The sequence below is a fragment of the Charadrius vociferus genome, unplaced genomic scaffold (assembly GCF_000708025.1).
Source record: "Charadrius vociferus isolate BGI_N301 unplaced genomic scaffold, ASM70802v2 scaffold497, whole genome shotgun sequence".
Classification (NCBI taxonomy): domain Eukaryota; kingdom Metazoa; phylum Chordata; class Aves; order Charadriiformes; family Charadriidae; genus Charadrius; species Charadrius vociferus.
The window spans coordinates 19,243-31,317 of NW_009649182.1; the positions used below are offsets into that span (position 1 = coordinate 19,243).

Sequence of the window (12,075 nt, forward strand, 5' to 3'; positions counted from 1 at the left end):
TTATCATCTTCATTTATAATTTATCGTCTTCATTATTTATCATCTTTATCATCATCTTGACTTATTGTTTTCATTATTTATCATCTTTATCATCTTCATTTATCATTTAGCATCTTTATTATTTATCGTCTTCGCATCTTTATTATTTATCGTCTTCATCTTCATTTATCATTTATCATCTTTATTATTTATCGTCTTCATTTATCATTTATCGTCTTTATTATTTATCATCTTCATCATCATCATTATTTATCATTTATCGTCTTTATTATTTATCATCTTCATTTTTCATCTTCACACCTGAATAACCAAAAACCATCCAAAAAAACCTCTTTTTTTTTTTTCCCCCCCCCAGGTCTTTCCACCGGCACTTTCCGCGGCAAGGAGTTCCTCGCCGTCTTCCTGCAGAACGACGAGGGGGCCACCTCCGCCGACATCCGGCTCCTCTTGGCCTCCTACTTCAACTCCACCGAGGTGACGGTGACCATGACTGGTGGCACCTTCGCCCAAACCCTCACCCTGGGGGCGGACGAGACCTCCACCCTCCGTGTCCCCAGCAACGCCGAGCTGGTGGGCAACCACCTTTCCGATAAAGCCCTCTTGATTCGGGCCACCAAGGAGATCTCCGTGCTGGCCGTCAACTCCAAGAGTTACACCATGGGGGTCACCACCGTCCTGCCCGTCGACAAGTTGGGCACCGAGTATTACGTGGTGACGCCGGAGGACAAGAAGAAAGAAGGCCTCAAGGAGTTCGTGGTGGCGGCCTGGAAGACGGCGGCCATCAAAGTGATGGGCAAATTTTATTACAGAGGGCGGAATTACTCCCCGGGCCACACCCTCCACATCTCCTTGGAGCCCTACCACAGCTTCCAACTGCAAAGCACCGCCGATTTATCCGGCAGCCACATCAAGGCCGACAACGCCGTCGCCGTCCTCTCCGGCCACACCTGCGTCAAGATCCACACGGGCTGCGACTACGTCGTTGAGCAGCTTCTCCCCGTCGCCGCTTGGGGCACCTCCTACGTCGTTCCCCCCAACCCTTTCCAGAGGGAAAGCGACTTCGCCTACGTCGTGGCGGCCGAGAAAGCCCATATCACCTACCAGAGGGGGACTTCGGTTGCCACCAAGAACGTCAAGGCCGGGGAGGTCCACAAGTTCGAGATCCGCCAAAATTCCCCTCTTTACGTCAGTTCTCCGGTTGCGATTCAGGTGGTTTTCTTCTTCACCGGCGCCAGCGGCTCGCTGAAGCGCGACCCCTTCCTCCTCAACATCCCGCCCGTCTCCTCCTACTGCACCTCCTACCGCGTGGTCGGCCTGAACCGTTACATGAACCACATGGTCCTCGTTGCCCATACCGCCGACGCCAGCACCACCACCCTCAACCAGAAGGCGGAGAAGACCATGTCTTGGCAAGCCATTCCCGGCACAGATTTCTCCTGGGCCACTGTCACCCTGAACCACCCGAAGGAGATCCAGAGCGCCGAACACCCACAGGCACCTTTTGGCCTCCTGATCTTCGGCTTCCACAATTACGTGGGTTACGGTTTCGCCGGTCTTTGCGCCACGAGTAAGTAGGGCCAACGCGCGGTCGCGTCTCGCCGACGGTGGGGTCTTCTCCGTGGCTGGTTTCATTGCCATCCACGGCGTTGGGGTTCTTCACCCCTTTTTTCTTTTTTCCCTCCCCGCAGATTCTGCTCCGCTCTCCTGCGAAAACGTGCGTTGCGAGGAGAAGTGCGAGATGGTGGACGGGCAACCCACGTGCATCCAAGAAGCCCTCTCCACCTGCTGGGCCACCGGCAATCTCCACTACCGAACCTTTGATGGGAAAGCCTTCGATTTCATGGGCACCTGCACCTATACTTTGACCAAGACCTGCGATCCGGATCCCGCCCTGCCCGTCTTCAGCGTGGAGGCCAAAAACGAACATAGGGGCAGCCCCCAAATCTCCTCCGTTGGCGCCGTGACAGTCCGCGTCTATGACGTTACCGTGGTCGTGGTCAGGGCCGAGAACGGGATCGTGAGGGTACGCAAGGACAAGAAATTACCAAATCCAAAGCCATATTGCGGTATTTCACTGGAATAACATATTTAACGATGATTTAAGGGTCTTTTCCAACCTCAGTGATTCACCACGTGTGAGTGGACACCACCACACGGTCACCTCTTGGTCACCTCTTGTAAGGAGACACCTCAAAGCTCAAAAAACCTCTATTTATTTTTTTTTTCCCCACCTTTGATGTTATTTGCTTGGTTTTTTTCCTCCTCCTCCTCCTCCAGGTCAACAACCACCGCTCCCGCCTCCCCATCTCCCTCGCCCAAGGCAAACTCCACCTGCAGCAGAAGGGCAAGTCCGTCCTCATCCAAACCGACTTCCGGCTGAAGGTCCTCTACGACTGGCATGACCGCCTGGCGGTGAAGCTACCCGCTACCCTCGCCGGCAAAGTGTGCGGCATGTGCGGCAACCGCAACGGCCAACCCGGGGATGACTCCCTCACGCCCGACGGCGACCAAGCGTGGGACGCGGTGGAGCTGGGCCAGAGCTGGAAGGTGGTCAACGAGAGCCGCTGGTGCTGGGACGGCTGTCGCGGGGACTGCGGCGGCTGCCGCCGAGGGGACGAAGGGATGAAGGACAAAGGGGAGACATTGTGCGGGTTGCTGACCCAACACCCGGGGCCCTTCGAGAGCTGCCACGCCACCGTTGACCCCGAGGTCTACCTGAAAAACTGCGTCTCCGACCTCTGCGTGAACGACGGGCTCCCCGCCGCGCTGTGCCAAGCCCTCAAAGCCTACGCGGATGACTGCCAGGAGGAAGGAATCACCGTTTCTGATTGGAGGACGGCGGCAAATTGTCGTGAGTAACTCCCGGCCGGCAGAAAATCCTCCCTCCCCTGGGTGGCAGGGCGCCACGACCTTAATTAAGGTGTAATTAGAGGGCGACGGGATGGGAAGGAGCAGAAAGAGGGCGTAAAAGGGGAAATCGCGTCAACGGGGATGTTTCTTCTTGGTGGGCTTCATCTCCCAAGGGAGGTGGGAACAGGTTGGGGAAAGGCGGGCTTGAAAGGGCTGTGGGTGCCAAGCGTGGGGTGGAAAAGGTTGTTGCAGAAAGCCCCAGAAGTCCATGCAGGCTGCAGGAAGTCCATGGAAACTCCAGAAAGTCTACGTAGAAAGTCCGTGCAGAACATCTGTTAGAAACTCCAGAAAGCCCAAGTCCCAAAAGTCCAAGGGGAAAGGCCAAAACAATCTGTGCAGACTCCCAAAAGTCTTTGCTAAATGTCCATTGAGAAGGTCCAGAAAGTCCTTTGAGACTCCGAAAAGTCTCTGTTCAAAGTCCAGAAAGTCCACACAGGCTCCAGAAGCAAGTCCATGAAGAAGGTCCACGGAGACTCCCCGAAGTCCGTGCAGGAGGTGCAGGGAGTCCACGGAGACTCCCCAAAATCAATGCAGAAGGTCCAGAAAGTCATGAAGACTCCCCAAAGTCACAGTAGATAGTCCAGAGAGTGCAAGTCCCAAAAGTCCATGCGAAAAGTCCATTCAGAAGGTTGAGAGAGTCCTTTGAGACTCCCAGAAGTCTCTGCTGAAAGTCCAGGGAGTCCATGCAGGCTCCAGAAAGTCTGCGCAGAAAGTCAAAGTCCCAAAAGTCCATGCAGAAGGTCGAGAGTCCACAGAGACTCCCAAAAGTCCAGGTAGATAGTCTGGGAAGTCCACGTGGACTTCAGAAAGTGCATTCAGAAGGTCCATAAGGACTCTACAAAGTCCTTGTAAAGCTCCAGAAAGCCCACGTAGGTTCTGCTGCACCTTCTTGTGGCCAAGGAGTGCTATCCCCACCGCCGCCACGATGTCCCATTTCCCTCATGACTGTGGTGTCCCCACCATGGCCGCAGTGTCCCATTCCCCCGTGACCATGGAGTCCCATCTCGCCATGGTGTCTCGTTGCCCCAGTGACCGTGGTGTCCCATCCTGTCATGGTGTCCCATCCCCACCATGGCCATGGTGTCCCATTCCCCCATGACCATGGTGTCTCGTCCCCACCGTGGCCATGGTGTCCCATTCCACCATGGCTGTGGTGTCCCCACCACGGCCATGGTATCTTGTCCCACCTCAGTGTCCTGTCCCACCGTGGCCATGGTGTCCCATCTTGCCACGGTGTCCCATTTCTCCATGACTATGGTGCCCCACATGACCACAGGGTCCCATTCCACCATGACCACGGCATCCCATCACCCCCACAACCATGATGTCCCACATGACCACAGGGTCCCGTCCCACCTTGGTGTCCCATCCCACCATGACCATGGTGTCCCATCTTGCCACAGTGTCCCATTCCTCCCTGACTATGGTGTCCCACATGACCACAGTGTCCCATCCCACTATGACTATGGTGTCCCATCCCACCTTGGTGTCCCATCCCACTATGACCATGGTGTCCCATCTTGCCACGGTGTCCCATTCCCCCAAGACTATGGTGCCCCACATGACCACAGTGTCCCATTCCACCATGACCACGGCATCCCATCACCCCCACAACCATGATGTCCCACATGACCACAGGGTCCCGTCCCACCTTGGTGTCCCATCCCACCACGACCATGGTGTCCCATCTTGCCACGGTGTCCCATTCCTCCATGACTATGGTGTCCCACGTGACCACAGGGTCCCATCCCACCTTGGTGTCCCATCCCACTATGACCATGGTGTCCCATCTTGCCACAGTGTCCCATTCCTCCATGACTATGGTGTCCCACGTGACCAGAGGGTCCCATTCCACCTTGGTGTCCCATCCCACTATGACCATGGTGTCCCATCTTGCCACGGTGTCCCATTCCTCCATGACTATGGTGTCCCACGTGACCACAGTTGCACCATAACCACAGCATCCCATCACCTCCACAACCGTGATGTCCCATCCCCACCGTGACCATGGTGTCCCGTCCCACGTGACCACGGTGTCCCATCCCTCCCGCAGCTCTCTCCTGCCCGAAGAACAGCAACTACACCGCCTGCGGCACCTCCTGCCCCACCACCTGCAACAACGCCGCCACGCCGGCGGACTGCGACACCTCGGCTTGCGTGGAGACCTGCAAGTGCCAGGAGGGCTTCGTGTTGGAGGCCAACCGGTGCGTCCCCCAAGCCGAGTGCGGCTGCCTCTTCGAGGGCCGCCTCCACGGCCTCCGCGAGGAGTTTTGGGGGGACGACACCTGCACCAAACGCTGCGTCTGCGAGGCGGAATCCCGCCGGGCCGTATGCCGCCGGGCCAACTGCCGCGTCGGGGAAGAGTGCCGGGTGGAGGAGGGCATCCAGGATTGTTACCCCAAGAGTTACGGGACCTGCTCGGCCGTCGGTGCCACCCACTACGAGAGCTTTGACGGCGGGAGGTTCGTCTTCCAGGGGACGTGCATCTACCAGTTGACGGGCTTGTGCGAGAAGAGCCGAGGGCTGGTGGACTTCCAGGTGCTGGTGCAGAACGGCCACCAGGATGACAAACCACCGTCCTCCATCGCTCTCGTGATGGTCAAAGCCTACGGCAAAAACATCGTGATCAGCCAGAAACACCCCGGCAAAATCACGGTGAGTTTAGCAAAGGTTTCTTTGGCGGATCTCCGTGTTCTTCACCTTCTCCTCTTCGCCCCAACCTCCTCATTTGGTTTCTTCCACCCTCACATCTCTATTTATTCTTTTTTTTCTGCTGTATTGGGTAACACTGAACGCTTTTCCTCCAACCGCGCCGCCGAGATCCGGAGCCACCGCCTTCTGTTTGGCCCTAGGTTCATTAAGACCGAGATTTCATGGCCTCAAATACGAGGATCTCCAGCCGAAGCGGGAGATCGGCGCGTGATCTAAGGCGCCGGTGGGCGTCCGTATTTGGGGCAGAAAAATATCTTCGTCTCCATAATTTGGGTGCTTTGGCTGGAGCCCGGCTCGCGGGTGGCGTGAAGACAGAAAACGCAATTTGCCGTTGCTGTGGGACACCAAATTTATTGTTATTGTTACTATTATTGTTATTGCTATTATTATTTCCCTTTTGTCCCCAGATCAACGACCAGTTGGTCAACCTACCCTACCGCCGCAGAGACGGGAAGATCTCCGTCTACAGAGGTGGGCGGGAAGCGGTGGTGGAGATGGACTTCGGCCTCACCGTCACCTACGACTGGCAAAGCCGCGTCACCGTCTCGGTGCCCAGCACTTACGCCGACGCCCTGTGCGGCCTCTGCGGGAACTACAACGGGAACACGGACGATGAGATGATGATGAAGGACGGCCAAGTGACGTCAAACCCGGACGCCTTCGGGCAGAGCTGGAAGGTGACCGATATCCCCGGTTGCGTGGAGCAGTCGAAGGTGGAATGTCCCGCCATGGCAGCGGCTCTGCGCCACCAGGAGGTCTCGATGATGGGTTGTGGCATCATCCGGCAAGTGGATGGTCCCTTTGGAGCTTGCCACGCTCACGTGGACGCCGCCAAATATTTCCAAAACTGCGTGAGGGATTTCTGCCTCTTCCCAGACCGGGAAGATGTGATATGCTCCATCGTCGCCGGCTACGCCGCTGCCTGCCAGGCCGCCGGCGTGACCATCGGCCGATGGAGGACGGACGACTTCTGCAGTAAGTTGGGCTCCTTGGAGGGTGTTGGAGGGGTTTTTTTGCTCTCTAAAGGGGTTGTGAGCGTCTAAGGGGACCCCAATCCTGGGCCAAAGCCCCGTGGGGCCAAACCAGAGGTGGGGAATCATCTCGCCGAGTGGTGCTTTGTCCCAGCCAAACTCCAGGTTGGTCCCATCATCTTCTGTTTACAGCCAATCTCCAGAAACAAACCCTTCCAGGGAATAAGATATCTCATCCGGCTGCGACGGTTGGAGTAATTTAGCCCCGATAAGCCCCAATTTCTTTGCATTGGCTAAATCGAGAACGAGGGCTAATTGCTTGAGTTGCTTAGACGTCAAAACATGTGAGATGCTCCCAAAATATCGAAATTAGGGGAGCGGAACCTGCCCTGGAAGTCGATTGGGTGACCCAATGTAGGAGGTTGAAGGAACGTCCTCGTTTCCTCCACGAAAATGGGGAAAATGAGGTGATTCCGGAGCCCAAAACCTCAAAAAGGGGTTGGAGTGTCCCTTATGGGTACCTCTTCCATCCTCACGTCCACGGTGAGCAAGAGATGAGATTTAGCCAGGAAGTAATTGGGTAAATCAACCCCCAAATATCGAAATCGGATGAACTTCATCACCAGCCCCAACGGCGTCGCCAAAAATTGCGGGATCCGTCCTCTAATTTCCTTCCTCCTAACGGATCTCCTTGTCCGGTGGCAGGTATTTCGTGTCCCGACAACAGCCACTACGAGATCTGCTCCCAGACCTGCTCCCACACCTGCAGCGGCGTCTACGCCCCGGTGAAATGCTCGCAGCGGTGCCGGGAGGGCTGCGCCTGCGACGGAGGCTTCGTGCTGAGCGGCGACGAGTGCGTCCCCCTGTCCCAGTGCGGCTGTCACCATCAGGACTTCTACTACAAGACGGAGGAGACCTTCTTCCCCAGCAAGCAGGAGAAATGTCAGTGCCGGGCCGGCGGCGCCGTGGAGTGCCAAGAAATTTCTTGCCCCAAAGGCAGCGAAGGCGAAGTCATCGATAGCGTCTTCCGTTGCTCGTCCACCACGCTGGGGACCTGCGTGGTCACCGGTGACCGCAGCTATATCTCCTTCGACGGGACGGCTTTCAACATCTCGGGCACCTGCTCTTACGTCCTGACCGAGACCTGCTCCGGTGAGAACGTCCAACCCCTTCTTGTGAAAATCGAGAAGGAGGCCCGGCAGAAGAAGAAGGTCTCCGGCATCCAAGCGTTGACCGTTGAAGTCTATGGGCTCACGTTGACCTTGAGGCGAGGAAAGAGAGAAGTCACGGTAAGGCGGGACCTCGTGGTCCACCTCTTTCTGGGCAAAAACATGTCGGTGACAAAGTCCACGGGCTCGCGTTGACTTTGCCATGGGGCACGAGGGACGCAGTCCCAGTGGGTGTACGCGTGGCAGTCCACCTCTTTTAGGGTGCCACCTCGCGGGTGTCAAAGCCTATGGGTTGACGTTGACCTCCACACGAGAGGGGAACCATCGCAGTAAACCTGTGCATTGTGGTCCGTCTCCCCCACATTTTGGTGACGACGTCTACAGGCTCGTGTTGACCTCGGTGGGTCAGGGGGTCAACGTGACCTCTTTTTGGGTGCAAGCGTGGTGGTGCCGAAGTCTACAGGCTCACATTGACTCTGGCGTGAAGCAAGAGCTTTACGGTCACAGTAAGACCAGGTTTTGTGGTCCCCCTCTTTTTGGGTGCCAACATGGGACCCCAAAAGTCATTTTTCCTTGATGGAATGGAGACCTCACCCCTATCTCCGAGACAAAGCCATGTTCATCTCCCACTTTGCCTTCCAGTTCCAAAGTGGGAGCCCCGAATTCAGTCGAACGGTGGTTGGAAGGTGTTTCCCTCGATGTTCCTACCTCCTCCTTGTAGCATCCTTGAGGATCTCTCTCTCTCTCCCCCTGTCTCAGGTGGACTCCATATCCCACCACCTCCCGGCCATCCTGAGCGAGGGACGGGTCCGGGTGCACCGACACGGGATGGGCGTGCTGCTTCAGACCGACTTTGGCCTCGTCCTACGTTATGACCTCCTCCACCACGTGATGCTCACGGTCCCTCAGAACTACCAGGGCCACCTTTGCGGGCTCTGCGGCAACTACAACGGGCAACGCCACGACGATTTCCTCCTCCCCACTGACCAACAGGCGCCCAACGCGATGCTCTTCGGCTCTGCCTGGAAAACTCCTGACGTGTCTTGCAGTGATGACTGCCCCAAGGACGACTGCCCCGTCTGCACGCAGGAGAAGGTGGTAGTCCTCCAGAATCCCAACTATTGCGGCATCCTCATCCTCCCAGAAGGCCCCTTCGGCTCTTGCCACCACCTCATCGACCCAACCTTCTATTTCCAAGCTTGCCTCCACGACCTTTGCCTCGCTGAAGGGGACACCCACGTCCTCTGCCAGAGCGTCCAGAGCTACGCCGCTGCTTGCCAAGAAGCCGGCGTCATCATTGAGGCTTGGAGAAGACCTTCCTTCTGCCGTAAGTGTGGGGCACGGGTGGGAAATGTCCTCCACAGCCAGGAAATCGCATCCCGTTGGGATTAGTTGAAGAATAGGTCGGGTTTTGCGATTTATTTCGAAGGGGCGTTGGGGCCGGGTGCCTGCGGGGACCACCCTGGATGCGTGGGGTGACGCAAAATGGGTGTGGGGGGAGGACGGTGGTGGCGTCGAAAACGAACACGGGCGTGGGGACAGCCCCGATGGAGAGAGGGGGTTTTTCATGGGCATCCAGGAGAAATGAGGAAAGTCACAGCCAACGCCAAGCGGGTGCGTTTTCATCCCCGGTTTTGGGGTGGGGAGGAGGAGAAGCGAAGGCAAGCGCCAACGGGGTGGACTCTCATTGGCGCCGGGGGTCAACGGGAAAAGCCGACGCCAAGACGGATTCCCCCAGATGGTGCTCACAGCGGCTTTTTCCCCGCTTGGCCCCACCACCGAGCGCCCACGCGGTGGCTTTTCATCAGCTTTGGGGCTCTTCCACCCATCATTCCGTCTTCGTGGAATGGTTCGGGTTGGAAGGGACCTTAAAGACCATCACGTTCCACCCCCTCACCGTGGGCAGGGACACCTCCCAGTAGACGAGGGTGCTCCAAGCCCCGTCCAACCTGCGCTTGAACACCTCCAGGGATGGGGCAGCCACAGCTTCTTGGGGCAACCCGTTCCACCGTCTCACCACCCTCAGAGTGAAGAATTTCTGCCTCATATCTCCTCTAAATCGCCCCTCTTTTGGTTTAAAACCATCCCCCCTCGTCCCATGGCTCCCCTCCCTGGTCCAGAGTCCCTCCTCAGCTCTCCTGGAGCCCCTTCAGGCACTGGAAGGGGCTCTCAGGTCTCCCCGGAGCCTTCTCCTCTCCAGGCTGAACCCCCCCAGCTCTCCCAGCCTGTCCTCCCAGCAGAGGTTCTCCAGCCCTCACAGCATCTCCGGGGCCTCCTCCGGCCCCACTCCAACACCTCTGGGACCTTCTGCTGTTGGGGGTTCCAAAGCCGGACGCAATATTCCAAGTGGGGTCTCCCCAAGGAGGGGAGAACCACCTCCCTCGCCCCACTGGGGACGCAACCCAGGTCACCGGTGGCTTGCTGGGCCACCGGCTCACCTTGAGCTTCTCCCCCATGGAGATCCCCCCTCAAATCCTTCTCCTCGGGGCTCTTCTCCACCCGTTCTTCACCCAACCCTGGATTTGGGCTCAGATAATATTGGGATTATGGTTTTTTTCCTTCCAGCCCTCAGCTGTCCGGCCAACAGCAGCTACTCCCTCTGCTCCAACCTCTGCCACAAAAGCTGCGCCGGGTTCGGAGACTCTTCCAAATGCCCCAAAACCTGCGTCGAAGGCTGCGACTGCGATAAAGGCTACCAATTTGACGGACACGGCTGCGTTCGCGAGGAGGACTGCGGATGTTTCGTGGAGGGGAAGTATTACAAGGTAGGAAAGTCCCAACTTTTGGGCGGGTTCAGGGTTTTTTTTTAGCATTTTCCTTCTTCCTGCGCAGCAGCGCATCGCTCCAAGGCGGCCTAAAGCACAACGCATATGAAGAAAAAATCGGGGGCGTTTCCACCTCTTTTATCGCTCGGCATAACGTGGATGCTCAGGTAGAAGCGGTGCTTTCCGCAGCCGAACGCGCTAAATAATATCGTCATTTTTTTCCTTCAAAAAAGGGGGAAGAGGGCAAAGGAATGGGTTTTTTCTGCGTATTTTTGCCGCGAAAGCTATAAATTCCTCAGCCGTTTTCCGAAACTGTTCATTCTCTCCAGTAGACCTCAACCTGATGGGGTTTTTTTTCCTCCCTCTTCTATGTAATTTTCTGCGTTTCCGTGTAACGCCCTTCGCTCTTCTCATGGCTTTGCCGTCCTCTCGCCCCGCAGCCCCACGAATCGGTCCTGAAGGAGAACTGCCAACGGCGCTGCACGTGTGTCCCCGGCCAGGGCTTGACGTGCAGCAGCCACAGCTGCACCGATGACGAAACCTGCGAAATCCGGGACGGGCTCTTGGGTTGCATCAATCGAAGTAAGGAAAAAACGGGGTTCTTTGGGGGGAAAAAATAAAATAAAATAGATATTTTGGAGCCGGAGCACATCTTGTTGAATTTAGAGGTTCGGGTTGAGGAGCGAAAGCTACAGCAGAGGGAGATGGAGACCGCACATCCCGTCTCCGACCCTGAGAGGGTCAGGGATGGGGTGGGAGGATTTTGGAGGAGCGAAGGTCTTCGGGAAAGCCAGCCCTTGGCTTTGCGCCCACCCACGCGTCCTCTTTTAACGCCGGGGGCACCTTCTTGAAGGAAGGGGTGCAATCTTGGGTAACGGCGAACCCCATCTCGATGCTTGGGGTTGGGAAAAAAAACCCCACAGCTAAAAAAGGGGAAATTTGGGGGTTGGCGCTGGATTGTTGTGCTCTGGTTTACATCTCGGAGCTGCCAATCTCCCACCAAAGCCCGAGGAGGAGCAGAGGACACTTGGTGGGACCTCGACACTGGTGAAGATGGGGATACGGGATGAGCACCTCACCAGGATTTCTCCCGGGGCTTCTTCCTCCCATGGGTTCTTCCTCCCACAGCTCCTTCCTCCCTCCCACAGCTTCTTCCTTCCTCCCTCCCACGGCTTCTTCCTCCCTCCCATGGCTTCTTCCTCCCTCCCACGGCTTCTTCCTTCCTTCCACGGCTTCTTCCTCCCTCCCACGGCTTGTTCCGCTCTCCCATGGCTTCTTCCTTCCTCCCACGGCTTCTTCCTTCTTCCCACGGCTTCTTCCTCCCTCCCACAGCTTCTTCCTCCCTCCCATGGCTTCTTCCTCCCTCCCACGGGTTCCTCCTTCCTCCCACAGCTTCCTCCTTCCTCCCACGGCTTCTTCCTTCCTCCCACGGCTTCTTCCTTCCTCCCACGGCTTCTTCCTTCCTCCCACGGCTTCTTCCTTCTTCCCACGGCTTCTTCCTTCCTTCCATGGCTTCTTCCTCCCTCCCACGGCTTCCTCCTTCCCCCC

The 12,075-nt window shown here is 56.8% G+C and overlaps 1 protein-coding gene across 1 annotated transcript in view; it reads left to right on the forward strand.

The window, feature by feature from the left end:
• LOC104289681 (IgGFc-binding protein-like) overlaps window positions 1–12,075 on the forward strand; it is a 26,399-nt gene that overhangs the window by 2,770 nt on the left and 11,554 nt on the right. The window contains exons 2-11 of the mRNA XM_009888668.1: window positions 356–1,567; window positions 1,689–2,023; window positions 2,278–2,851; window positions 3,329–3,481; window positions 4,964–5,565; window positions 6,030–6,597; window positions 7,299–7,882; window positions 8,522–9,089; window positions 10,328–10,527; window positions 10,968–11,109. Coding sequence (XP_009886970.1) covers window positions 356–1,567; window positions 1,689–2,023; window positions 2,278–2,851; window positions 3,329–3,481; window positions 4,964–5,565; window positions 6,030–6,597; window positions 7,299–7,882; window positions 8,522–9,089; window positions 10,328–10,527; window positions 10,968–11,109 — 4,938 coding nt within the window. The remainder of the gene's footprint in view (window positions 1–355; window positions 1,568–1,688; window positions 2,024–2,277; window positions 2,852–3,328; window positions 3,482–4,963; window positions 5,566–6,029; window positions 6,598–7,298; window positions 7,883–8,521; window positions 9,090–10,327; window positions 10,528–10,967; window positions 11,110–12,075) is intronic.